This window comes from Aspergillus pseudodeflectus, assembly GCF_044049435.1.
Source record: "Aspergillus pseudodeflectus strain CBS 756.74 chromosome Unknown BJX68scaffold_8, whole genome shotgun sequence".
Classification (NCBI taxonomy): domain Eukaryota; kingdom Fungi; phylum Ascomycota; class Eurotiomycetes; order Eurotiales; family Aspergillaceae; genus Aspergillus; species Aspergillus pseudodeflectus.
The window spans coordinates 74,470-99,874 of NW_027263784.1; the positions used below are offsets into that span (position 1 = coordinate 74,470).

The 25,405-nt window shown below is 54.3% G+C and overlaps 9 protein-coding genes across 9 annotated transcripts; 5 read left to right on the forward strand and 4 right to left on the reverse strand.

The window, feature by feature from the left end:
- Nucleotides 1-1,177: 1,177 nt before the first annotated feature.
- On the forward strand, nt 1,178-2,748 carry BJX68DRAFT_279558 (uncharacterized protein; the record flags this gene model as incomplete). The annotated part of the gene is made up of 2 exons (XM_071048762.1): nt 1,178-2,087; nt 2,228-2,748. The coding sequence occupies 2 exons, from the start codon at nt 1,178-1,180 to the stop codon at nt 2,746-2,748; spliced, it is 1,431 nt and encodes a 476-aa protein (XP_070902254.1).
- A 1,671-nt stretch (nt 2,749-4,419) lies between these two features.
- BJX68DRAFT_253328 (fungal specific transcription factor domain-containing protein) lies at nt 4,420-6,126 on the reverse strand (the record flags this gene model as incomplete). Its single annotated transcript, XM_071042701.1, has 2 exons — nt 4,420-4,835; nt 4,887-6,126. The coding sequence occupies 2 exons, from the start codon at nt 6,124-6,126 to the stop codon at nt 4,420-4,422; spliced, it is 1,656 nt and encodes a 551-aa protein (XP_070902255.1).
- An 846-nt stretch (nt 6,127-6,972) lies between these two features.
- Nucleotides 6,973-7,812, forward strand: BJX68DRAFT_263593 (uncharacterized protein; the record flags this gene model as incomplete). The annotated part of the gene is made up of 1 exon (XM_071044727.1): nt 6,973-7,812. The coding sequence occupies one exon, from the start codon at nt 6,973-6,975 to the stop codon at nt 7,810-7,812; it is 840 nt and encodes a 279-aa protein (XP_070902256.1).
- Nucleotides 7,813-8,031: 219 nt separating this feature from the next.
- On the reverse strand, nt 8,032-9,783 carry BJX68DRAFT_279559 (major facilitator superfamily domain-containing protein; the record flags this gene model as incomplete). The annotated part of the gene is made up of 2 exons (XM_071048763.1): nt 8,335-9,783; nt 8,032-8,061 (listed from the first exon to the last, which is right to left on the reverse strand). The coding sequence occupies exons 1-2, from the start codon at nt 9,730-9,732 to the stop codon at nt 8,032-8,034; spliced, it is 1,428 nt and encodes a 475-aa protein (XP_070902257.1). The 5' UTR covers nt 9,733-9,783.
- A 202-nt stretch (nt 9,784-9,985) lies between these two features.
- On the forward strand, nt 9,986-12,049 carry BJX68DRAFT_253330 (uncharacterized protein; the record flags this gene model as incomplete). Its single annotated transcript, XM_071042702.1, has 3 exons — nt 9,986-10,733; nt 10,824-11,666; nt 11,700-12,049. The coding sequence occupies 3 exons, from the start codon at nt 9,986-9,988 to the stop codon at nt 12,047-12,049; spliced, it is 1,941 nt and encodes a 646-aa protein (XP_070902258.1).
- A 1,198-nt stretch (nt 12,050-13,247) lies between these two features.
- BJX68DRAFT_263596 (uncharacterized protein) lies at nt 13,248-15,457 on the forward strand (the record flags this gene model as incomplete). Its single annotated transcript, XM_071044728.1, has 4 exons — nt 13,248-14,667; nt 14,706-14,927; nt 14,989-15,050; nt 15,119-15,457. 4 exons carry the CDS (start codon nt 13,248-13,250, stop codon nt 15,455-15,457), a joined length of 2,043 nt encoding a protein of 680 aa, XP_070902259.1.
- Nucleotides 15,458-16,381: 924 nt separating this feature from the next.
- On the reverse strand, nt 16,382-18,358 carry BJX68DRAFT_279561 (flavin-containing monooxygenase; the record flags this gene model as incomplete). The annotated part of the gene is made up of 1 exon (XM_071048764.1): nt 16,382-18,358. One exon carries the CDS (start codon nt 18,356-18,358, stop codon nt 16,382-16,384), a length of 1,977 nt encoding a protein of 658 aa, XP_070902260.1.
- A 635-nt stretch (nt 18,359-18,993) lies between these two features.
- On the reverse strand, nt 18,994-20,941 carry BJX68DRAFT_230008 (kinase-like domain-containing protein). Its single transcript, XM_071039153.1, has 2 exons — nt 19,588-20,941; nt 18,994-19,500 (listed from the first exon to the last, which is right to left on the reverse strand). Exons 1-2 carry the CDS (start codon nt 20,722-20,724, stop codon nt 19,369-19,371), a joined length of 1,269 nt encoding a protein of 422 aa, XP_070902261.1. The 5' UTR covers nt 20,725-20,941; the 3' UTR covers nt 18,994-19,368.
- A 3,530-nt stretch (nt 20,942-24,471) lies between these two features.
- Nucleotides 24,472-25,047, forward strand: BJX68DRAFT_263599 (uncharacterized protein; the record flags this gene model as incomplete). The annotated part of the gene is made up of 1 exon (XM_071044729.1): nt 24,472-25,047. The coding sequence occupies one exon, from the start codon at nt 24,472-24,474 to the stop codon at nt 25,045-25,047; it is 576 nt and encodes a 191-aa protein (XP_070902262.1).
- Between the last annotated feature and the right edge of the window lie 358 nt (nt 25,048-25,405).

The window sequence follows — 25,405 nt, forward strand, 5'->3', positions numbered from 1 at the left end:
AGGGGCCATGGCGTAGTGGGAATGGGGCGGCGATGCAGGATAGGCGGGCTCAATGTATCAATAGGTGCATGGATAGAGTTGTGTAACCTCCATCAAAACAGGTCCGTGATGCCAAGATCAGAGTCTAGACTTCACTCTAATACTGCCTGATGCCTCCATCTTTAAACGGTTGTAATCTTTGATGCTCCATCGTTTGATATTGTCCACAGTATCATCACAAACCGCAGACTGCATCCAGCGAGTTCGAGAATTCATATATACTTGAGCCCTCTATCCTATGAGCCTGCATGTATGTAACGAGTCTTGCAGACATACTGGTGAAGGACAGTGGGCTCGACACGTTGTGTAACAAAACGTTCCCCAGTGATACTTCTGAGGCCGTCAACCCGGAGTCATTTATACACCGTAATACGACTGCCAATCATGCATATTCAACCTGCATGGGTACGTCATACACCAGGAATCTACATACAGCGATTGGTTGGCAGTTCGCCATTCAATCGAGTATGCGGACGGCGTCTCATCGAAATCATGCTGTGATACTGGGATATCTGCAGTTCCTAGCCACAAACCGCTGGATCTCTCTCGAATACCACACTCTTTGTTCCATTCTCATACATCTAAATCCTTTCGTCTCTCGCTAATTAAAGGCATAATGTTTGGTTCTCCTTTATCCTCAACAAGAATCCTCAAGCCCCATCAAGCATGGCAGCCTCCCTCCGCTACCGCTCATAGCTTTCATATTTATGAGTGAATGCCGGATTCAAGGTTTAAGCTGGAGAGGTTGGCATATTTCAATAGTGACAACAGGCGTACAAATTACGTATCCCTGAGTGTGCCATGTTTGCTGCGAAAGGCTGGTGCAGTCGCGATTGGGTAGAGGTGTTTAGAATTTGCCTGGGAATTGGGGGGTTTGAAGATCGTTCGCATTTGTAGGGTAGCCACTTGCACTGACACAATCCGATGATTTCGAAATCAGCCCGTCTACCTACAATAAAACAAGATCATTCTTTGGTATCGTTCCCCTCCCTCGACGGTCATGTGCACTGCGCGAAGCTCACATGGTGCTTAGATATACGTCCGCCCCGCCCTGGCCACGCTTACTTTCACTTCCGAAAGCTTATACCACTTCCTCACGCTTTCTTTCTCTTCCATCGCAGCTCAACTTGACTTCACCATGAGCATCAACGCAGAAGCCCTCTTCAACCACCTTGGCGAACGCTACGAGGCCGCGTACGGCAACAGCCCCAACCTCGACGCCACCATCGAAGCCGTGCTCAAGCTGCTCCCGGACCAGAGCACAGTGCTCGATGTTGGCTGTGGCACCGGAAAGCCCGTCTCTCACATGGTCGCCGAAGCCGGCCACCGCGTCCATGGGATTGACATCTCGGAGCGCATGGTTGAAATTGCGAGGCGCCAGGTACCCAGTGGGACCTTCGGACGCGCGGATATGCGCATGTACAATCCGCCGCACCTACGCTCACTGGACTCGCAGCCGAAGCCGGGAGCGGACTGCACCACCGTCGGCTTCGACGCTGTCTTCGCCGTTTACTCTCTGTACCAGATCACGCCGGGCGACACACACGCCATGGTCTTCCGGTTTGCCGAGTGGCTGAAGCGCGGGACCGGGATGCTCGTGCTGGGTGTTACGCCGGCCGAAAGCGTTCCACCAGGAATGGGAGTCGAAGACGCGACGTGGGGGTTTGTGCGGTGCTCGGCGAAGACGTGGATGACGCAAATGACCGATGAGGTCTTTTTGTCGATGGACGGGTGGAGGGCGTTGCTGCGCGGCGCAGGCTTGAGCATCGAGTCGGAGCGCTTCTTTACGTTTCGTCCCCAGGATCCGGAGCATAACATGCCCGAGGACCATTGGTTGCTGGTTGCGAGGAGGACGGACGAGCCGGCTTTGTTGGGGCCGCATCCGTATCCTCATCTGGGAGAGGGGACGCAGCCTGAGCGGCGCGGCCTTGATACGGGTGCACGGAGGGAGTTTAGTGGGCGGGTGAAAAGGGACGAGCTTGAGAAGATTGTTGGCGAGCTTGTGGGTGATAGTCAACATGCTCTGGAAATCAGTAACGGTCAGGGTGGTAGGTCGACCTCCGGTGTCTACCCTCGCGGGCAACTGAGAACAGTTGGCCGTGCAATCTTTCCTTGGCGTTGCTAACTGGTTCAACAGGATTAGCCGCCCTTCCACACGTAGCAGGCGCGACTGCAGGATCCTCGCCAGGTGACCTCACAAAGTACCCAGATAGCTCCTTTGAAACTGTCATTGGCACCTGGATTCTTGAGCACGTCTCAGGCGTAACCCGGACGGTGCAAGAGTTGATCCGAATCACCGATCAATCTGCCCCTCGCTCACGCATAATGCTCCTCCAAGGCGCGCCGTGGAACGAAGTTCTCAGATTCCAGAACGCGACCTGCACACCTCTCGCAGCAAAGGGCCAAGCGCCCAGTCATCAAGGATACCTGCTCGATGCCGCAATCAAGATCCTTTCTCGTCACGGCTTCGATAGAGTCACGCTACGGGAGGTTAATGTCGCCTGTTTATTCCCTGAGGAGGACATGGAGGAGAGATGTAGCAGGGCCGCGGAGATCCTGGCGGACCTTTGGTATTCGGATGATGCGAACAAAGAGCGGATGAGACAGGCGCTCGTACCGCAGCTGCGGATGCATTTCAGGAGCAAGCCTTGTGAGATTGGGTTTGATATCGTTTTGTTGGTAGCGGAACCTAGCGGTGATCACCTGTAGCGTAGGCCAATTACCAGGCACACAACGTTAGCGGAGAGAGAAAGACGTGGAATATCTGAATCTAGGGATTTTCCGTAATTATTCAAAGACGCTCGGTCAACTACTAGGGCTCCAATTGACGCAGAGTTGGGCTCGTTGAAGGGGTAATAGAAGGAAACTATAATGTTGCGCCAACAGCTACTATCATCACCCTTTGCCATCCTGGATGAGACCACTCCTGCCATAAGAAGTACATTGTAACAAAAACCCTCCGCTTTATACTATCCGACTATCCCTAGCAAGCCTGGATGGACTTCACAGGTTCCCTGGGTAGACCTGATATGTTCTCCCGACACCTCCATCAATATCTTGGAAATACAATTCGGATTAGCTCGGGCAGGGCGGAACTTGGATCTCCAAGTTGTCGACCCCAATGGGAGGTATAGGGTTCAAGAGATGCGAGAGATGCGACCACGACGATGAGCGCGAGCTTTACTCTGCGCGATCGTGACTTTATTGATCAATACGGATACTGTTGCATAAGTGCGGATTATCTGACATGCCCCTTTTGCATTTACGTCCAATAGTGAGCCCGAATCCATCTTGAATACTAACAGAACAACGCAAAAGCCGTGGGATCTCCTCTCAAAGGGCCATGGGTCACACGCAGTCTGCCCGGGCGCCGGCGTGCAAGGTAGTTCCCGGCTCTCGTATCGTATGATAAATCGGGCCGCGACTTTATACCTGGTCCTCACTCGAGTTAGCTTACAGCACCGGTACACTGCAATCCTAGGGCCCGGGAGAGGATGGCTTACCACGTGACTGCAAAGTGCCCCTGGGGCCTGAGATTTCCAGTGTAATTCCAGAGAACGCTACTCTGTACTGCAACAATATACGGACTGACTACTCCGTCTAACCAGTGGCTGTCTCTACACTGCAATTTTTAGACCCTGGCAAGGGCTTGTAGCTCGCTTGTGCGATACTACAACGACCTACAACACATTTCTGTGGGCCAACTGACAACATTATCAACTCCAGTAATTCCTCGTTCACTACGCTGTATAGAGCGACAGATACAAGACAGCAATATTAGGCATGAGCGTGGGAACCGGGCATACTGGAAATCACTGCATTATCTACACAACGAGCCCGAACGAGCTCGCCTGGTACATCAAAGCCCCCGCCTCAAGGCTTGCCTCTGAAAGTGGCCGCCACCATATTCACATCAAAGTGGTTTATAAAGCCATTTATTAGATCATCCCCAACTTCAACCTCGACACCGAAAAAGCGCCCTCTCACCCTGCCGTGCTCTCCACGAATCCGACGACCAGAAAAGCCCGCAACGCCTCTGTAAAACCCATTCCCAATTTACGTCAAAACCGCTCCGTAACTTCCCATCGCTTGAAATCTTACGGATCCTCCCAGACAACTATCCCCGTGGGATTCATCTACGGGCTTCCATAGCTCTTGAAATCAGGGCGTAGCTCTGTCTCGTTGCATAACTCGTCGACCGAGATCAGATTATGTCGCATCTAGGGAGGTCTATCTATGGGTTCAGTATCATGCGCTTAATATCAGTACCGCGGAGTGTGAGCGGAAGCTGGGCCGCGATGTACCACGCCCATTAACGTTAGGTAAGGCAAAGCTCAAGTAGACACTAAAGACGAGTCCGTACCAAAAAACTAAACTAAACTAGTACTCATAATCCCATTGAGTGGAAAACCCATCCATAAATGTCGGGTACCCCGATCCCATCATGAGTTGCAACTCGGTTTCCCAGCTGAGGGGGTCGCCGGTTGCCGGACCGAGCGCAGTACTACTATCAATTGCCTGTGAGCGGGGGATATTCCCATTTCCTGCATGACACTCGTCCGGAAGGCCCGATGCAGCCTCGGAATGATCATTCGCGATAATAGGTCCCGGTCCCGGTGCCCGTGGAAGGTGCGCATCCGATCCGGAGAAATTGTCCGCAAGACCCGCTTTACCCCCATGCAGCTCGAGGACCTGCGATCGGGCCATCGGATACGTACCCAGCGGATTGAGAATATACTCCAGGCAGCCCGGCAGTGCGGGGGTTTGAGACGGCTGGGAAGAAGTTGCCAGCGCGGCTGGTGGCACCGCGGCGGCCGCAAGCCCCCTGAAATTGGAGCTCAGGGTACCAGCTAGAGTCGCGTTGTGAAACTGCTTGAGCGCCTGCGTGGCTGACTCGTAAAAGAGCTCGGCTTTGAAGTATCGCTTCAGGTACGCGAGGATCTGCACGTTGCTCTGAAGCATGGAGCGATAGTCGTCTAGGGCCAAGTGGGGAAGGAGAGGTTGAGCCTGAGCTCCTGGGGCGAGCTTTGCCCACGAGAGAAGACTGGTGACGAGGACGCTGCTGCATATCTGGGCATGAACGGCGTATTGCAGGTCCACGAGGGCTTCCTTGTCGGTGCGCCAGAGCTCCTGGAGCCACGAGGCGATGTCCACGGCCTTGGTGAGACACATGTGGTGGCAACGGTGTAAGAACTGGGGAGGAGCATTTTCTCGAATCCACCTGGTGGCGGTGTGAGGGAAGACCAGGCGCGATACACCCACGCGGTACAGATCATTGTAGGTCTGCGCGAGCAGGATGTGCAGGCCAAAGTAGAGGTTGAGGCGGTCGGCCATTTTCTGCAGACAGGTGTTCTCTGGGGTCATTGCGTACTGTTCTGGAATTGAGTTCTCAAGTACTTGGAGCTCGCTTCGCAGGGCCGCGAACTGCGAGGTATCTTCCCAGGGAATCTCGCCCTGCAGGTGCTTGACGTATCGGAGAATCTTTGAACGGATGACGACAGCTCGGATGTAGTATGCTCGAAGGCCGAGATTCGAGGCTGCACAGTCTGTCTGGAGGGACTCCTCACTGACAAACGGGAGCGTCTGACCTGGTGAGAGTGTCTCGGTCACTGCGGGGATATTGCGGGCGAAAAGATCCTCGGAGCAGGGGAGTTGCACCTGGATATTGCCCGCAGAAATGAACCGCAGCTGGTCTATTCCACATTCAATCAGGGCGTCGAGCACGTAACAAGCCCACGCTACGCGACGACGAGTTTCCTTCTCCGAGGCCTTCATTCTGCTCGTGCGGCAGGCGACATCGGTATCGCATTCCAGGTTGAGCTGCAGAAGTTGAAAGTGCCTCGCAACCATTCCAGACACCAGAAACGCCTGAGCGTAGTCGCCAACGCGGAGGTAGTAATCATGGAGGAGGATTTGCGTCATTAGGGTGTCTATTCCTTGATTTCCGCCCGCGAGGAATACAGCCTTCAAGGCAATTGCTGCCCAGCCTCTGCCAGCGTCGAAAAAGTGAGTTGCAGGATTGGTGGCTCCCTCGTCAGCCGCACCGGCAAGACGGCCGTAGTAGAATGGAGCAGCCAATGCACACATGATGGCAACCAGCCCAGATGTCGAAGGCTCAAGCTCCTGCAGTGATGTGCCCCAAACCGTCTGGGTGAATGTCGGGACATGGACAAACCCCAGACAGCGCACCGAGTGGACACGCGCAAAGTACACGTCAATAAGCTGACGGACCCGGTCTTCGGTGGGCAAACTCTCGCCAGCGAGCCACGAGGGCATCGATGGAGCTTGATAAAGGGGAGACGAAACCCGCTTCTGCAAGCGAGTGCGATAAAAGCACCCGTGGTCTTTGGCCTTGCACCGATCGCACCGGGCACCACCCGAACATTTCACCTTGGCCCGTTTGCACTCTTCGCAGGACAGCGTGGTCCGCCGTCGCTTGAGGCCCGCTTGTGTGGTCAAAGCCACCGGGTTGGCAGCCTCACGACGAGGAGAGCTTGGAGCGGAAGCTACCGAGTAGATGCACTGCTCGCCAATCTTCCGACAGCGATGACAGGTGCCTGGGGTGCGGTCACATCTGATCTGGACTCGTTAGGGCCGGTGAGTCGTGGATGGAGACAGAATTCAATGTACCTTTCGCCTGCGACAGATGAGACAGCTGGGATTGCGCTCTAACCCGTCCATATTGTGCTGCTGGACAGCGATGATGATAAAGCTCTTGCAAAGTAGACAGCTCGATCACGCAAGATAGGCGACGGCAATTGTACGAGATGGATATCCGACGCATTTGCAGTTGAGACCTCGTCGTGTCGCCAGGTCAGCGGCCGATGGCGCAAGGCGGCCGGCAGATGTTGCAATTGACCGACTTCCGTGGTTGCGGATCTCGCCCTGCGCACGGACCGTACGGGAGTATATAGTCTGCGACAGTTTCTCGCCATGAGTTCAGATTGTCCGTACACATCAACAAAAGCCATGTGGGCAAAACTGGTAACCGCCTGCCTCGTTGGCTCCGCCGCGGCCTCTCCCTTTCGCGTCTTCGACAACACCGCCTACACCAACACCTCGATCGGCTATGGAACGACCAATATCAACTGGATCCCCGCCTACGTCTGCAATCCCCTGACCAAAGGAGGCCTGCTGCCCAGCGAGGACTCCTGGAAGGAGATCGTGCTGCAATGGAACGTCTACCCGGGCTACCCACTCGTCCTCGACTGCGAAGCCATCTACTTCACCTCGACCTCGACGGCCGACCGCTACCTCGAGATCATGTCCACCCTCCAGACATGGGCGGCCGAGGTGGTCCCCGCGGACCAGATCATCGGCTGGTACGGGCTCTCCGGGAACACCGTGTCCTCCCTGTACGGGCACTACCGCAGCCTCATCGCAAACCACAGCAACCACGCATTCTTCCCGTCGGCGTATACCTTTACGAGCAGTCTCTCGACGTGGAATACCAGTCTCGCCTCCGTTCTGGCCAAGATCAAGCAGATCGACGATACCCTGCCAGTTTGGCCGTACATGTGGCCGCAGTACCACGGCAACTACTCGTTCTACCCGGTTGGGTTGTGGGAGGAGCAGTTGGATGCTCTGGCGGGGAATCCAGACGTCGATGGGCTCGTTATCTGGGGAGGGAAGAATCATGCCGTCTGTGATGATGAGTGCCAGGCGGTCGCGGGCCAGCAGCCGTGGTTGAAGGCGACGCGGTCGTGGCTTGTCGAGCTGTATCAACTCTATACTGGAGGCTCTGGTCGTGACGGAGCACAGGTGTTTTCTTAGGAATGGCATATGCGTCTCTCCGGGACTCCTGGTTGGTTGTGTTTGGGTTTATTTATTAGGTCAGAATGGGGAATGGAGCGCTCATCGTTGGGTTGACTATGGAGGAGTGGAGGAATCATGGCATAAGGTGGAGTGGACCGAGTCATCCTGTAACTAGAGCCTTAAATGTAGTGCTGGATCATAGTATCTGTTACTATAATGGCCAACTCACTTAGTCGCTCAAGCCCGCACATCTAGCCCGAAGGGGGTCTGTCCGCTTTGGACAACACTAGATGCATCAAACGCAATGATCATAGGACACATTTGCTTTAAACGGCTATAGGCCTTAAATTATGGATCAACCCAATAGAAGAGAACTGTAGAACGAGCTGCAAGGAAAATTATTATCGAAAAGGTCTATGGGAGAGGTGTCTACGTGGAAGCCCGGCAGCTGTGTTCTCAACCACCAACAGAGGTACATACATCTATGCTCAACTTGACACGGCCAGACTAAACCGCTGCCTTCTCTTCGCCATTCACTACACCTCTTTCAGTGCCCGAATCCACGGCGGCAACATTGTCCTCCTCAACCCTGGGCAGCGTCCAGACGGTCGGAATGGCAATCAGCAAACTACCAATGCTCATCCCCCAGTTCATCGCAAACTGTGTCATGCCAGACACCTTTTCCGCATTGATCCTCCACGCCATCGCACCGCCCGCGGGCTTGAGTGCCGAATACGCACCAACCACGACCGCATTGACAGTGGGGCTGTGGGACTGGGCCCCGATGATCCAGTAGCAGTACGCCTGCCAGAAGGAGTCGTAGGCGCCGTAGAAGAAGTACAGGAACATGGGGCCCAGGTACGGGCTTCCATCCTTGAAGTCGAGTCTCAGAGCGTCGCTGCCGCTGCCGCTTTGATCGATCCGCTTCTGGAATGCGTACCCGCCCCCCCAGATCGCCATCCCGGTCACAAAGAGAACCGCCCACCCGATGATTGCGCGGTGGCGCCGGTCAACGCGCTTGAGATCCAGCGTCAGCCCCATCACCAGGCCCCCAACCATCTGCGCGATCCAGTACAGCGCCCCATTCAGCGCGCGCGTGCGCAAGTCAAACGAGCCCCCATTAACGACATTCTGCTGATACGAGTAGAACACGTTGGCGTTGTAGAACATCGGGTACAGGCACGCGATGCGCCAGTCGGTGATGATGCGCAGGGTCTGGAGCGCCGTCGCACGGAGACCAGCGGTCCACGTCCCCAGTCGGCGACGCTGGGCCCACCCATGCTGCACGCGCTCGCCGGCATACCGCGCCGAGAGCCGATCAGTCGAGCAGACGAGGCCCGAGAGCGCCCAGCCGAAGAGCATGACGACGACGTACGCGACGTACGTGCTGTCCGTGACGGTCCCGGACTGCGAGGTGTAGTTGAGGCGGAAGCTAATGAGCGAGCCGATGGTCCCGCCGAGGTTGAACGTCACCCAGAAGAGCGCGATTGCGCGGCCACGCGTGCGGTCCGTCGAGTACGTGACCATGATGGTGCCCTGCGCGACCCAGAAGAAGGCTGCGCCGAGCCCGAGGAGCGCGCCGGCGGCGATCACAAAGGCGCCGTTGCCCGTGCGGTTGAAGTTGAGCAGGGAGCCCGCGTATAGGGCGTATGTCCAGCCGCCGAGGAGGAGCGATAGGCGCGGGCCGATGTAATCGTACAGGGTCCCGACGATGAGGAGAGCCGCGCCTGCGGTGCAGGCGTGGGTGGCGACGTTTGAATTCGCTGCAACGGTGCCGTCGACCTGGCCGGAGCCGCCCATGCCGGTGAGGGCATTGTACATGCCCGGGTTGCAGAAGGAGATGAAGGAGATGAGGGCAATCTGGAACCAGGGATCGTGGAGCACGCGGTTCAGGAGGCCCGGCTTAACGGGCGAGGCAGAAACGGTGGTGGCATCCATTGGAAATATCAAGGATGGAATGATACGAGGAAATAGACACAGTAACCTCCCTCGATCATGGCCACTATTTATGGTGGTTCACGAGACGAAGAATTGCAGTGGTAATTTGCGTGACGGATGTCGCTTCCCCGAGATGCGACAGAGCGGGCCAGCGACTTCCGAACCTCGCATAAGAGACCCCCTGGTCGACGGGCAACCATCAATCAACAATGCCCTCAAAGCGTACGCAATTGATGGTGCAACCTTAGCTAAAATGACCCAATCTCACAAAGACCTTGCTCGGCTCGAGACGGAAGCCTGGAACCGAGACGCCAGCGACATCGACCCCCTTGACACGCTATCGCTCTGCCGCGCCTTTCACCGCGAGGAGGCACGCGTCATACCGGCAATTGAAAATGCGCTACAGACCATCGCATACCTCATTGACGCCCTTGTGCCTCGGCTTCGATCTGGAGGCCGGCTTGTCTACGTGGGTGCGGGAAACAGTGGCAGGGTCGCGCTGATGGACTGCGCCGAACTCCCCGTGACCTTTTCAATTGACCCATCGCAGTTCCTCTGTGTCGTGCCTGCAGGCGCTTCTGGCTCAGCGGCTCAACCATCAGAGGGAGCAGAGGATGCCGGGAATGACGGTTCCGCTGCCCTCGAGGCACTGAATCTCACCCCCGAGGATACAGTTGTTGGGATATCCGCCTCGGGGCGAACGCCCTTTGTCGTCGAAGCGCTCAAAGTCGCCGCTGCGCGGGGTGCGCTCACGGCTGGAATTACCAATGTTCAGTCCCCCGTGATCAGCCAGCTGCCCATCGATTACACCTTAACCTCGCTTGTCGGGCCAGAGTTTATTACAGGTAGCACCCGCCTCAAGGCAGGGAGTGCCGCCAAGGTGATTCTGAACATGATCAGCACCTGCGCAATGATTCGGCTAGGCAAGACGTACAGAGGACTGATGGTCGATGTGTGTGTTCAGAATGAAAAGCTGCGCCATCGTGCGAGGCGGATTGTGCGTCAGGTCTGTCGTTCACACGCACTCTCCGCAAGGGGGGGACGACCGCCCGACATTCCCATTCCGATCCCAATTCCCAAAACAACCGAAGGCGACAGGCTGATCGACTCGCTGATCGAGGACTGTGACGGGAGTGTCAAGCTCGCATGCGCAGTGGCCCTTTCAGGCCTTACGCCAGATGCGGCGCAAACGCGGCTCAACTCGGTAAATGGGCATCTTTCGAGACTCGTTCAGGCGGTCAGCCAGCCAGCATTGGCAGTACCCATTTCTGTCGGGCCCCACAAGTCAGAGCGGTTCTTCGTAGCAATTGATGGCGGCGGGACCAAGTGCACTGCTTCCCTCGCGGTTTGGCAGGGAACCGACATTATCACAACCCAAGGGATATCCGGCCCATGCAATGTGCACTGTACTTCCCTCGGCGAGATTCTGGACCGGATTCAGACAGCTACTATGCAAGCGGTTGTTGCCATGAGGCAAAAACTACCTGGGCTATCGGCGACCTTTGCAATCACCAGCGCGTGGGTGGGAATCGCAGGCGTGGATAGCGCAACCCAGCCCACCGTGGATACACTGGCCCACCGCCTGGAGGAGGTATTCCACATGGCTCATGGTCGCGGTGCGCTTCGCCTGACCAGCGACGGGATGCTCCTTGGCGCCTGCTTCGAGGCCAACAGCCACGTGGAAGCAGCGCTGGCCGTTGTCGCAGGTACGGGGTCTGTGGCACTAGCCTTGGGCAGAGACGCGTCTACCGGACAGACCGTGTGTAGAGGGAAGGCCGGAGGTTGGGGATATCTGCTCGGAGACGAAGGAAGCGCCTTTGACATGGGTAAACGTGCTTTGCGGACAGCCCTGGCTCAGGTGGAAACAAAGAGCGGCGAAGATACTGATTTGTCCGTCGTCCAGCGAGAACTGCTAGCCACCTGTGGCTGCACCCGTATGGACCAGCTACTTCCCTGTGTTCTACAAGCCTCCGGCAGTGCGTCGAAGCGCATGATTGCCGATCTGGCAATGGCAGTCACCCGGCTGGCCTTCCGCCCAGAAAATCCGGATCCAGAAGCGCAAACAATACTTCGTTCAGCGATTGAAGATCTTGTGCAGTCGATCAGGCGCTTATTACCGATGGCGAGCTTGCCAAAAGGAGGCGCGGCGATGTTTATTCTGTCTGGATCATTGATGAATCTTGGTCCATATCGTAATCTATTCCTGGAGGTGTGGGACATTGAAGGACTTTATCATTTCTCGGAGGTGAAGGTCGTCCAAGACCCTTCGATAGCAGCAGCTGAAATGCTGGCTAGATCTTGCTTTGTGGGTAGTTAGACGTGTGTCTTTCTGCATCTGTAACATCAGTCAACTATTCAATGCGTCTGATTTCTGTTACATTAAGCTCCTACAGACTTTTATCTTTTGTGATCCCAGTATAAATTACAGTATGCCCACCTTTACCAGCCCAGGTGGTCGCAACCGTCAAGAAGTTGTTGGGAAATTGTGCGGATTCAAAAGCGAAACATGACCAAGTTGCCCCCCCGCATCCGGGAATATATATTCACGGGACGAACACCCTTTGTTTCATGATGAAGCTTCAAATTACTACTTTCACAGGATTGACTCAGGTATTTACTCACCTAGTACAGAGTATAAGGTAAAACGAATCGCCATTATGACTTCAAATCCCAGACACCCCCGAAGGACTCCATCGGCGCCCAGGAAGAATTGCACCGAGCCGGACAGATCAAATATATCGAGCTCTCCGACTGCTCTGCTGCAACCGTGCGCAAGGCAAGCGCCAATTCATCTTCTCCAAAAAATACTTCAAATATGAAGGTTTATGACATCACCTCCTAGTCGCCAAAATCAACCCCGTCCGAGGCCCAAGTCGAGTACTCCGCCTGCTGATTACCGCTGGACTGGTACGCTGATCCTGTTGCGCTCCATCTTCCCGCTCAAAACCCATTGCTGTAGACTGGGAGTGGGTTAATTGCAGCACCTAAATTCCAGGGCGAAAAAAGCTACAAGAACAACATTATTCTCGATGATGCTAAGAAGCTGGCAGGTGAGCGATTCGCTCTAATTTCTCAGTCGATGGTCGATCCTTCGAGCACAAGCATATGACTGATAATAGGTACACCAGCAATTAGCTGGTATCTGTATTATATATATGTATACTCTTAACTGATATTACTATCTAGTCAGTGGGCGAGTTAGAGCTACTTTTCTGCGTAAAGGAGCGATGAATAACGAGTCATGGCGAAGAGTCTATTCCTGACAGAAATCCACGAAATCTACACTTCAATAATCAATTCAATGGACACAATAAAGAAGTGACAGGGCGGGGAATGTGGCGGCTCTGGTAGCAGTGGTGCATACCACAAAGACACACTGGTCCAACTGCCCTCCACGGGCGCATTGCCGAGGGCCATAGCACAAACAAACAAACACTACAACAAAGTGTTATAGAGTCCATCGATCCAAGCAGGTTTTATCGCCTGTTTCTTCTGTTCGAATGTAACCGACCAAGATGGCATACCTTTCCGCTACCTCGCCATGGGACCTCCCAGCTACTGCAGTTCTGCTGCAAGACGCTCCCAAGAGGACAGTCGATGATGGAATGTACCATCCGTATACAAGTGTCTTGGATAATGGAGTCTATACAGCAGCACCACCTCTGACTGTAGATCCTGCAAACCAAGGATTGGCACAGCAGTCGATTGCTGCGGTGGACCCGCAAGCAAGTCTCGGGCTCACGCAAGTCGCGCCTTCTCTCCAGGCCGAGCAGAGTGTACAGACTTCACAAACTGCACCCACCATCACAATCTCAATCACCACATCGATCATCACCTCTACCGTGACGTGGTCTTCCACTCCGAGTCCTTCCACGACATCGTCGCATACAACTTCGACCGAAACAACTTCGGCCGAACCAAGTTCATCGTTGGCCATTGTCCCAACAACAACCGACAGGGTTGCACCACCACCAGCATCACCAGAAGTACACCATCACGCCCACCCGCTGAGCAGCATTGATCAGGCCGGAATCGCCCTCGGGATCATGGGCGCCGCGTTGATTCTAGTCGCGCTGGTCTTTTGGCGTCTCGAGCGCAAAAAGAGGGCTTTGCGACGACACGCCCTCGACCAAAATGATCATGATGATGATCCCACCCACCGGCTCCCACCAGCGAAATCATACCGCGTGTACAGCCTCGCCTCGAGCCTGTATACTCGAACCAGAAGTACGTTGACACTTGCCAGTGTGGCGGAGAGGTTCAAGGCTTCAGGTGGCCCCCTTCTACCCTCGATTCATTCGCGGCTTAGCGACATCAGTTCGCATGACGAGGTTCCGGCTCCATCTCCGGCCCCGCTGCAATGCCATGCGGGCCAGTTTAACCCCAGCAGGGTGCGTGACTTGGTTCAAAGATGGATCTCCGAGTCTAGCTCTCTCGCACGGCGCACGCTGGACAAGATCAGGCGTCTTCGGAAGCCACGACAAACACCCGCGCAACGGAGGAGTCGGCAGCCGTACGAGTATGGGTTCTGTGAGGAATATCTCCATATCCCTCCTCCGGAACCGACGCGCCTAGAGAGGACATTGGGCCGGTTATGGGCCACCGGTTCTTCGGTGATGCTCGCTACCACCAAGAAGCTGCCACTGCCGTATCCACCTCGAGCTCACCTGTCCCCTCAGCTCTCTGAGAAGGGCCTCACGGGGTCACCTTCAACTTCGAGCAGGAATAGCGAGGGCGAGCATAATTCACACGACGGCATCTGCGACAGGCACCGTCAACAGTACGCGCAGCAGCTCGGTCTCGAGGCCAACACGAGCTTTACTGGAGAAAAAGATCCCGTTCGGGTGCAGTGCGTCGCCTCCAGCCTGGTGACAGTCGAAGAATCTCGCGGACAAAATGAAGACGCCGTCAGCGCCCGGATCTCGGGGGATGATGGTAAAGTAGAGCAGGAGTCCAATCCTCAGCATGCACAGGCTCAAACACAAGCACAACCGCAATCACAATCGTTACCTCCATCGCCCCCGGTCTCCCCTACATCCCCAACACCACCATCCCCATCACCCTCACCACCATCAGTCTCGTCTGTTTCGTCTTCGGTCTGCTCCCCATCATCATCAGCATCGCCACTACTCCCACTCCCGATACCCCCAAAGCCATCGCATTCGGCATCCTTGCGTCGCCTGGAGGTTCCGTCGGTTATAACGCGAGCGTTTCAAGTCTATCGCGTGGAATTCACCTTTACGCCACGCAACACAGGACACCTCGAGGTCAGCGAGGGCGACACGGTGCGACTTGAACAGAATTTCGATAACGGATGGGTGCGTCGACCCCAGTTACCTCTTCATCCCCACTCTTCCAAAGCTAATCTACTACTCACTCTCTATAGGCCCTCTGCACACTAACCACCACAGAACGCCAGGGTCTCCTCCCACGCGCCTACCTCTCCACCTGGCCAATCCGAACAGGAACGACCAACGAGCGCCTCGAACCATCACCCAGAATCGCGAATACACCGACGGGCCTGGAGCGCTGGCGATCGAACGCTTCGCGCGCCAAGACGCCCACGCCGAGTATCATGTCTGGAAATAGTCAGCCCTCGCGGTTCTATAGTCGGCCGGAGACGGCCATGTCCGGAGCAAGTGGGGGGCAAGACAGTAAGGCTCCGAGTATGAGGAGGACGCAGTCGCTTTCGCCGACGGCGTCGGATGCGTCGCGGTCTTCGTAGGTTGGCATGTGCTTCGAGATCGAGGTTTCTTGTATATGATAGGGGCATACGGACGGATACTTTCTTTAATTTATGATGTTGATGTGGATTTGATATCAAACGAGATTTCTTTTGTTATACATCAATTGGTCTAGTCTCTGTTCGTCCTGGATCTCTATCCAACACGGCTGAGTTCTGATGATATTTGGACGCCTGGTTGAGAGTACTGACCCGGGCTAATTTTGGCCCCTACTTATGAGCGTCATTTTATTAGGAATGTGGATGACCAACGCTTCTGACAGCTCTGGCCCTAGCGCTAAAAGACCCTGCCTAATGCCATTATTCGGTCATTGGTTCGAGCCCATTGGCAATGACCTATGAGGCAATTATACCTACGGAAATTCAATCATTAGCCATCCCCGGAGGACCTACTTCCGACATTCCACCAACCATCGCGGCATTTTGGCGTCCCAATGGACTGGTCTTAGCACAAGACATGCCTTCTTTGATTGATGAGTTGCCCTGACAACTTTTTCCCCTCTCGCTAGTCAATGTCTATTGTGCTAAAGGTGAATTTTGGTGTTGCTATCCGAGTATTTATCTCGGCCGGTGCGGGTAGTTCGCGGCCCATTTTCCCTGCGCCGAGGGTATGTAAGTGGTCATAGAGCCTCATACGTCGAAAGATTCTATGTCTTCGCGGAAAAGGTAGTAATTAAGATAGCAAGGGTATTCTGTTTATGGTTTCCCTCGGTGCGGCTCGGTGAATTGGTCAATCGATATATATTCGCTCCTCCCCTACATCCGTACTATGTATTGCGCACCCTGTATGAAACACGTCGCGACCTGCAAAGGGGCCTAACACGGTTAACGTATGGAGGCAAAGTAGATATTGCATTTGTAGTTACTGAGATGCACATGCTGTCGCCTTGTGCTGAGGGCGACCAACTACAGCAACGCCCTTACCTCCCTCGCCGGCTCAATGGACAAGCCCTTCAAGGACCCCTCTTCCCTCCAGGACTCAATATAATCCAAAAACGACCTCGTCCCTTCAGACCACGTACTTCCCCTCGCCCTTTTGACCTTCTCCTCAGGATCCGTAATCGCTGCCGCCTCTCCATACGAATTGAAGTATCCCGGCGTACACCCGGCAAGCGCCGCAAAAAAGGGCGCCCGCTTCAAGATCTCTGCTGTATGCTCCTCTTCCGCTTCTCGGGTGACTTCAATAATCGCCCGCTTCCCATCCCCAACACGCTTCTCCGCCTCTTGAATCCAGTGAATCACGTGCTTCGCAATAAGCCCGAGCATGAAGATATTATTCCCCGTAATCGTCGCCTGGTTCGTCCCCGAGAAGAACAGGTTCGGGAATCCGCTCGAGGCATATCCATGTAGTGTTGCAGCTCCCTGCGCAGTCCACTTCTCGTCGAGAGACAACCCGCCGCGCCCGATGATGTCCACGCCAGTTCGTGCGCTGGGACTCCCGGTCCCGGTTGCGGCTTTGTACCCCGTGCTGAAGATGATAATGTCGACTGCGTACTCCTTTTCTCCAACGACGATGCCGCGCTCGGTTATTCCCGAGGGACCCTGGCCGTCTGTGTCGACGAGGTGCACGTTTGGCTGGTTGAATGTCTGCAGGTATGTGTCGCTGAAAGTAGGCCGTTTGCACCAAGATGGATACCACGGTTTGAGCCTGTCGGCTGTTTCGCGGTCTTTGACGATCTGATCGACTCGTGCCCGGATGGCTTCCATGTGTGGGAAATCCTGTGCATGGAACGCATCGACGTGTCGCTCGAGGTTCTCAGGCGAAGAATCGATGATACCATGCTTGGGCGAGCCAGTGATGGCAGAGTATGCGGGCATATCTGTCCAGCCGTCGTTGACGAGGTTCTCAACCCCCGGTTTCGCCGAGTTGGTCATCCACGCGTTGAGGTTGAGCTGTCGCTGGTATTGCCATCCCTTTGCGTTGGCAACACGGGCCTGAAACTCCTCGACCTTCGTCGGACGTTGGCTGCGCGCTTTCACGTACGCCGGCGTACGCTGGATGACATACAACTCGCCTGCATACTTCGCAACCTCAGGAATAACCGCAATCGCCGTCGCCGCAGTCCCAATCACCGCCACCCTCTTCCCCTTCAACCCCGTGAGGGCCTGGTTCCTCTGCGACCCCCCGGAGATCCCGTAGTTCCAGCGCGCAGTATGGAACAACTCCCCGCTGAAGCTCGCCAACCCTGGAATCCTCGGAACCTGCGGCCTGGTCAACACCCCCGCAGCAAGATACACATAGTGCGCCCGGAAGACGCGTGTAACTGGCGGCGCAGCAGGCCCCCTATGTTCCACCGCCGTAACGGTCCAAAGCTGCGCAACATCATCCCAAACCGCACTGCGCACATCCGTCCGGAAAAGCGTCTTATCGACCAACTCCCAGCGCGTCGCAATCCGCTCCGCGTGCTCCCGTATCTCCGCCTCAGGCGCATACTTGTGCGATGGAACATACCCGGTCTCTTCGAGGAGCGGCAAGTACACATAACTCTCAATATCGCAGTGCAGCCCCGGGAACCGGTTCCAGTACCACGTCCCGCCGAACCCGCCCGCTGCATCCGCGAGGCGGATTTCGTCGACGGAGCGCGCGATCCCGTCGTTGAGCAGGCGCACGGCGAACTGCAGGCCGCCGAAGCCGGCGCCGAGGATGAAGAAGCGGTATGTGGCGCCCGACTCAATGGGGCTGGGTGTTGCGTTGAGCGTCTCGTGCGAGACCCAGGGGTCCTCGGCGAGAGAGCGCAGGCGCGATTCTTCGGCTGTGGTTAGTTGGAGAAATTGGCCCGTCCCTTCAGGGCGTAGCCGCTTGGAGGCTTCTTCGGCGTACCGCTTTCGGACGGCTTTGAGCTTTGCAGGGTCGATTGGGGGAGTTTGTTCGTGGGTGGCCATATTGGGTGTCTGCTTGGATGGCTAGGGAATTTGATAGTTGCGGACAGTTGGTACTGCCTGGAGTTGGGGTATATATATCCTTGGTTGTTGGAGAAGAGAGGGACACACGATGACGCGAGCACTATGCACGAAGACGCCATGATCACACAAGAGATAAGCAAAAGGACGCGATAACCGCGCGTCCTTGTCCACCCAAAGGCGATGAATCCATTATACCTCCAACTGATACCATTTTATCCCTGCCACATCGGCGGATGTGCGGCACGACCCTAACTACCCCACCAGAACACCCAGACAGACCAACACGGGTAGTAGCAAACATATTACTGCAAGCTGGCTCGTGGATGTACTTCTCCAGTAGACATACACTCCTCGGTCTACCTCGAGTCCACAATTCTGTCCCTGGCAGAAGACGAACTGAGCACGGGGCGGGCGACCTAGAGGTGTATCATAAAACGAAGCCACGATGGCTGGCCCTGGGGGCTCGCAACTTCCCTTTTTGGAATGTTTCAAGTGAGGTGGATCCGACCCTCGAACCTTCCTCATCCATATAGCTCATGGGTCCCCCCTTCCTTGCGTTGCTGGTTCCGTATAAGGAGGGTGCTTCCTAATGCAGTAGCCAGGATCGCGCCTTCCCTGATTACTCGATTTACACGATATTTCCTGAGGAGTTCCAGTCGCTGTGCCTTTTATATTTGACTGTTGCTACCAATCCGTTAAACTCACGAGTAACTAACCCGAGCAGCACTTGGAGTAAGTCACGGTGCACTTTGTTGAAAACATAGTGGAAGGTATCAGATAACTTCGTTCTAACGAGGCAGGTAGGTGGGTGCACTTTTGTTGAGTGCTCCGAACTTGGAAAAGTTCTAGGGCGACTTTTCCAGTTATAATCATCATGGCATTCTCATTGTATGTGCTCTACCTGGTTAAGAGGCAATCAGATGTTGTATATGCGCTTTATATGCAGGTCATCAACGTTGCAATTGTATACCACGTTTCCTTCTTTTCAACTAGTCCGAAATCGCCGCAGGAATACAACAGTCGACCCCCTCCACCCAAGCCGAGGACAGAACCTGCGCGGCTGTGGGTCGAGCCCCTGCGTCTATACTCAGCATAGCGTACAGGATATCATGGCTTAAGTCCTGTGCGCACATTGCAAGGGTTAGCTTCGATGTCAAAGTTTGATGCGAAAGAAACTAGGTATAACAAAAATGCCTTGCGTTACTCACAGTCGATATTTCATCAAGGACGGCATTGTTCTTCCCGGCTTTCCGCTCCTTGATCCATTGCGCAAAGCCCGTGTCGCCCTCGGTGGCCTCCTGCCAAAGATTCCGACCCGTTCTCATGGCCACGTAGATAACCGCCGCCGCCCAAATATCCACAGCCCTAGGATCAAACTCCGCGTCCGTATACTGCTCCGGCGAGACATACGGGGGCGAGATGCCGCACTTGCCTTTCGATAAGACAACAAAATCCTGACCAGGCACGCGGAAGCAAGTCGCGTGCCCAAAGTCCGCGATCTTTAGACAGCCCCTATTTGTTAAAAGGAGGTTCTCCGGCGCCAGGGCGCGATGCGCCACGTCTTTGCCGTGGAGGTAAGCCAGGCCGCGCAGAAGCTGTTTGAACAGACAATCTGCCTGCTCCGCGGGGAGCTTGTGTGCCGCTGAGCCGGCGATGAGCGAGTGCAGGTCGCCGCCGGCGCAGTATTCCATCGATATAACAAAGAGATCAGGGTTGTTGCCCGCTCCGAGCGGGAGGAGCTCGTACGTAGGTACCACGTGTTTATGCGTCAGCGTTGAAGCGAGCGCAAACTCGGCTGTTACGCAGTTCTGGTGATCGGACTGTGACTGGTCTGGAGCGCGACGCAGGACCTTGAGTGCGTAGTAGGTGTCCAGCGGCGGACAGTATTGGTATTTGTGCGAGACGAGGATGATGGACTCGGTGCCGAGCCCGCTGACTTCGCAGAGTTCCCCGTACTTTTTCGTTAGCGCGGCAATTCTGCTTTCGTCGATCAGCTCGTCTGAAGTTGAAAAAGTGCGTTTTGTGTGCGCGACCCAGCGGTCCCATTCGTGAAGAGGGGCTGTTGTGCCATGCGGAGTGGAGTTTCGTCTAGCGACGTAATCGGACATGCGGCCCCATGCGCTTGGTCGTCGGGGCACGTTGAGATGATTATGTTGAGTGTCGGGGTTGGAGTTTATCGATGAGACGGTTGCGACGGAGGGCCTTCGGCTGGCATCAGTTGATGCTCCACGGCCTACTCTGGAGAGCACTGGAGGAACAGGCTCGTGCAGTAGTGGCGGCTTCAGCGATGCGGAGTCTTTTTGCTTGACCGTACGGTCTTGGAATGGATTGGTGAAGATGGGCATCTTTAAGAGTTGGCAATGCGACGCTGTCTAAAGAGAAAATGTTCAACTGCTGAGAGAAAACCAATATGACAAGAGAAAAAGCAACGGCCAGGGCCAGGACGGCCTTTTAAGTAAACTCTACTGGCACGATCAGATAGGCAGCAGCTGTGGCCGTGGGTGGTTCCATGATTTGTCCCTCGTAGGGCTTGGTATGATGACAGAATATCGAGGTTTGCTGTTCACCGTCGATCCTGACGTCGCGCAGGATCGCGGGGTAGGGCCAGGTTCGTCTACGATTGGTCAGAGCCTGTTGATTGTGGCGTTGCAGCATCCCTCTTCAAGTGGCGGTGTCACGAGCACCTGGCCAGACGCTCCCACCGGACTGGCCTGTGCGTCCAATCCACCCATTAGCCTTCTCACCCCCGGAGGAAACCGGTGATCCAACGGAGCCACCGTATTTCCTCAGCGGGGGATCCCGCGATAAACCCTCCGCTGAGGGAGCGTCATGTCTAGATAAGTTTAATGCGCCCCTAAGCTCCATCGCCGTTGTTCCTTCAGCAAGGCAGAACACTTTACCGCTCGTCTCTGGCCCGAGTGCCTCCCAAGGACCTGGAGTCTTGGCAATGGAGCCAAGGCAAATGTCTTGGCAGACTGCCAAGCCCTCAAGGAGCCTCTGATCGTGAAGCAAATGTGAAGGGTATTCGTGATGGGTGGGCGGGCGAGACAGTGAGACTCGTAATCTGTGTGCCGCTGGGTGGCGCGTTTGCGCGAAGCGGACCATGAAATCGACCGCCACGATGCTATACAACCCAGGGCGGGGGCCAGACCACCAGCGGAACCATTTCGCCAAGACCTAAATCGTCATATTCACTTCAGTCTGACTCAGAGAACTATCGATACCGGCACGGCTGTGACTCACATGATCAAGACTTCAATGCTAGTCATGATACAGAGAGGACAGACCTTGGCTACAGTTTGTTGCCTGCGCAGCTGGCTCTTTAATCACTTCCAAATAGTGTCCTAGGGTTGAGCGTAAGGAAGGTAGTACAAGAGACCTATCTATGGACAGCAAGGTTCATGCGCAATACGCCATTATAGATGTCAAAACTACCAGATCAACGGGCTGCGGAGTCAATTATACCTATACTGCCCCCCATGGTCTGTCGGCATTTGCAAGCAGCCCTTACCCTTATGGATGTTGATACCATAGTTTTCTCGTACGATCTTGCCTGGGGCCACCATCTGCCTGTCAGCTCCTGGCCAGAGTTGATGGGTTGGGCATTGATGGCGTATTGTAGAATCACACCGTGGGAGAATCACCAAAGTATACAGAAATCATGGCCCGCATGCCCTCTCATTTACACCGATATAATAAGCTAAAGGAGTTATGGTATCATACCTAGGGCACGGACACTCTACCCTGGCTTTAAAGGAATATTACCACACAATGTCTTCCCACGCTGTCACCCCTGTACACACCAGAATCGACTATTCCGCACTACTTAAGGGCGAATCCTCGGGAGTTTTAACGGCGCTGATCACTGAGATAGTACGATACTTATAGGGTACCCCATCCATGGCAGATCCCTCTCTACTTCACCAGCCCCTCCGTAGCCTCAATTGATGGGCTGGATCAAAGCTCATGACCATATAATCGGCCTTAGAAAGGCCTCGGACACCTTTGCGCGTTTCGACGACAACACCTGCTATATTTGAGCCGGGGATCATGTTTTCTTTAATAGGAAAGGGGTTATGTTGTGGAGGTTGCAATAGCCCATATCGCGGTAGCTGAGCGCGACAGCGCGGGCTTTGATGAGGGCTTTGTGTTTACTGGAGTTCGAGACGTCTTCTGTGAAGGATTGGAGATTGTGAATGCAATTGCATTGGCCGCTTACGTGGATGACAGTCTGCGACATGGTGCGATAAGCTACATTGCGTTCAATACTAGATGAGTTTCTGCTTGGCAAGTATTGGAATAATACTATAAACCTGTGAATATCATGACTTATATTCCTATTTGCTCCACGCGACTTGGTTTATACTTTTCCAATCCCCTCTATGTGAATCGCGATATTTCTACCCGCAGGCAATGATTACCAATCTGTATCGAACCCTCATCTCCGGTATAAGAGACAACATCGGAAGGTACAAATCACGTCAAGCTTCGATGGAAACAGCTACCAGAAGGTGATGGCGAGGCATGACTCCAACTGGAATAACCCCATTACCAGACGGACATGTCGTCGGTGCTCATCCAAACATTGGGCCGTACAAACTGCTTGGCAAAGATCTTTTCCTACACGGTATAGTTTCCGAGCTTCCGGTGGTCGTGATCCGTGTTGTTAGCATTGGCGCAAGCCGGCTATGGTTCAGGGATCGATTAGGGCTACTACCTTGAATAATATGGAGAGTAAACACGATCGTGGCTACAACAACATGGTCTTAGTGATTCCGTGAGAAATAGATGTTAGAAGCATGTATATCGCTGAGTATATTGCTGCTAGACACTCTGTCCATATTCATAAACACTTTACGGATCATGTAGACAAAGGGCAAGCCCCTGCGACATATGCGGCCGACTGATGATTTCGTCTGCTACTATTCGAATCTGGCATTATTCCAGAAACCGCGGTATGCTGAATATGAGGCTTTTGCTGTATGATATCTCAGCTGGAACTACGCGGCCTGTTTGGTAAAATCTCGCTGAACCTTGAACGGTAGAAATGTGGTTGGTTCCCCGTGGATGAAAGAGGCATCTTTTGTATCATTTCCTAACCGCGAGAACGCAATCTCTAGAAAGCATACACGAATAATAGCCAAAGAACACTGCGTTAACAGTAAGCTAAAGCGATTTGTATAAAGCGGCCTTTAACTGCAGGCTATTGGGCTTAGACGGCTTCACCAGGAGGGGGTGCTGTGAGATAATCTATTTCAAGCGCGATTGCCTGGTGGATTTCGAATCACGAGAGGTCAACAATATGGGTATCTTACTCTTTCGAGGGAATACTGCTGCCGGAGTGGAGTAATGGGCTTCGCGAAATTGATCTCACGAGAGGTCATCCCCGTAGGCCTCGATCAATTATGCAAGAGTTTCTGGCACATTTCTAACTCCGGGACCCAGTGCCCACGTATGGAGGTTTCTACTAACTAGTCCCAAGCCCTCGTGACTACCAGACACCTCTTAGCGCGCCGGAGACGCCGTGCAAGTATAAAGAAGCGACATCGTCGACCGGTGCTAATTGGTACCAACCTTTATTCTCTGACCAGCCAGCTGAAAGGTGGGGACTAGGGCTGGCTAGAACATGATTCAGACCGTGTAGGTCGGAGATGGTTCTACTAGTCAGACCGACTAATTTTGCTTTTTCGCAGTCTGGGTCCAATCAGATGATCGCACACATATCGTGGTCCACGTGGGGAAGGGTGGCGCCGTTGTACACGGCAATTCCAGCCGATCGCTAGGTTTCCCCATAGTTTGATTCTTCGTCTGGTTTCCCGATGGTCCATTTGGCGAGTCGGCGAGTTAGTAGCAAGCTGAACCCGAGGCCTGGTCGCTGGACGTGTGGAGTTGTAGAGCTGAAAGTATTCCTGGTGCTCATACCGAGGTACCAGTCTCGGGACATAAATAGGAGATCTCTCGCTGATGCTGGTCAACATCACCGCAATCACCACCGTCTCCATCGCAAAGCAGTTCGTGACAAATCCTCCTGCCACTTTCTCCTTTAATTCTCTACTTTACTTCTCATCCCCACATCCTCCCTCTCCAAAACCATGCCGGACCACCGCTGGGCCTGGGTGACCATCCGCAACAACACCGACCAACCAATCTACGGAGTTACCGTGGCGCACAAATACAGCGACGTCTACAAGAACGGCAAGGCATGGGACGTGATCCAACCCGGAAGCTCCAAAGACAAAGAGTTCTGGGTCGACTACAACACCGGCTTCCTGACGACGGGCAAGGACTGGTGGAAGATCACCTGGGTCCTGGGCGACGGCAAGACCTTCGCCTACTCGAACCCGGAAAACTTCCGCGGGATATTTGACTTGTTCGACAAGGCGCTCAACGCGTACGTGACTACAGTGACTGGGCTCGCCAAGGGCCTCGCCGGCGCGCTGCAGACTGGTCAGTTTACCGATATCACCAAGGGGATTCAGGAGGCTGCAGAAGGCATGTTGAAGGCGCTTCTTGACCAGGATGGCACGGTTGGGTTCAAGCAGCATATGCTCGAGTCGGAGGATGAGCATGAAGTCACTGAGATCGTAATCAACGGTGATGGCACTATCGACTTTAAGTCGAAGTCCGGAAATTCGTCCACGGTTTACAAGAGCGAGACTGTTGCATAACTAGACTGGCATGTTTCACCTCATTTTCAATCGTATGCCGGTGGCAAAGAACCTTACATGAGGCACAGGATGTTATAATATATGTCTCTTAGACCTACAAATATTTACTCATGTTTCCCTTGTCCTCTGTGGAATCAATGCTGGACCATGATGGGATCGCCAAGGACTCATCCATCGTCTCATGTTCAAATGTACCACAAACAGCCATATTGGTCTAGGAAGATGGAGTACCCTAGAACTATGCTTCCGTTCTCCAGGATCCCAAACATGATGCTCTTATCCTCTAGCGTGTAGTGACACAAAGCAATAGGAGATTCTAAGCAATGCATACAGCCTTGGTCGCGCACGGGCAGAATTT

Bases quoted from the DNA above. Each gene is read 5' to 3' on its own strand.
- BJX68DRAFT_230008 (XM_071039153.1), bottom strand. From the start codon at position 20,724: ATGCCCATCTTCACCAATCCATTCCAAGACCGTACGGTCAAGCAAAAA. The intron at 19,501-19,587 runs GTGAGTAACGCA...ATGTGCGCACAG, and splicing joins TCCTTGATGAAATATCGACT to GACTTAAGCCATGATATCCT.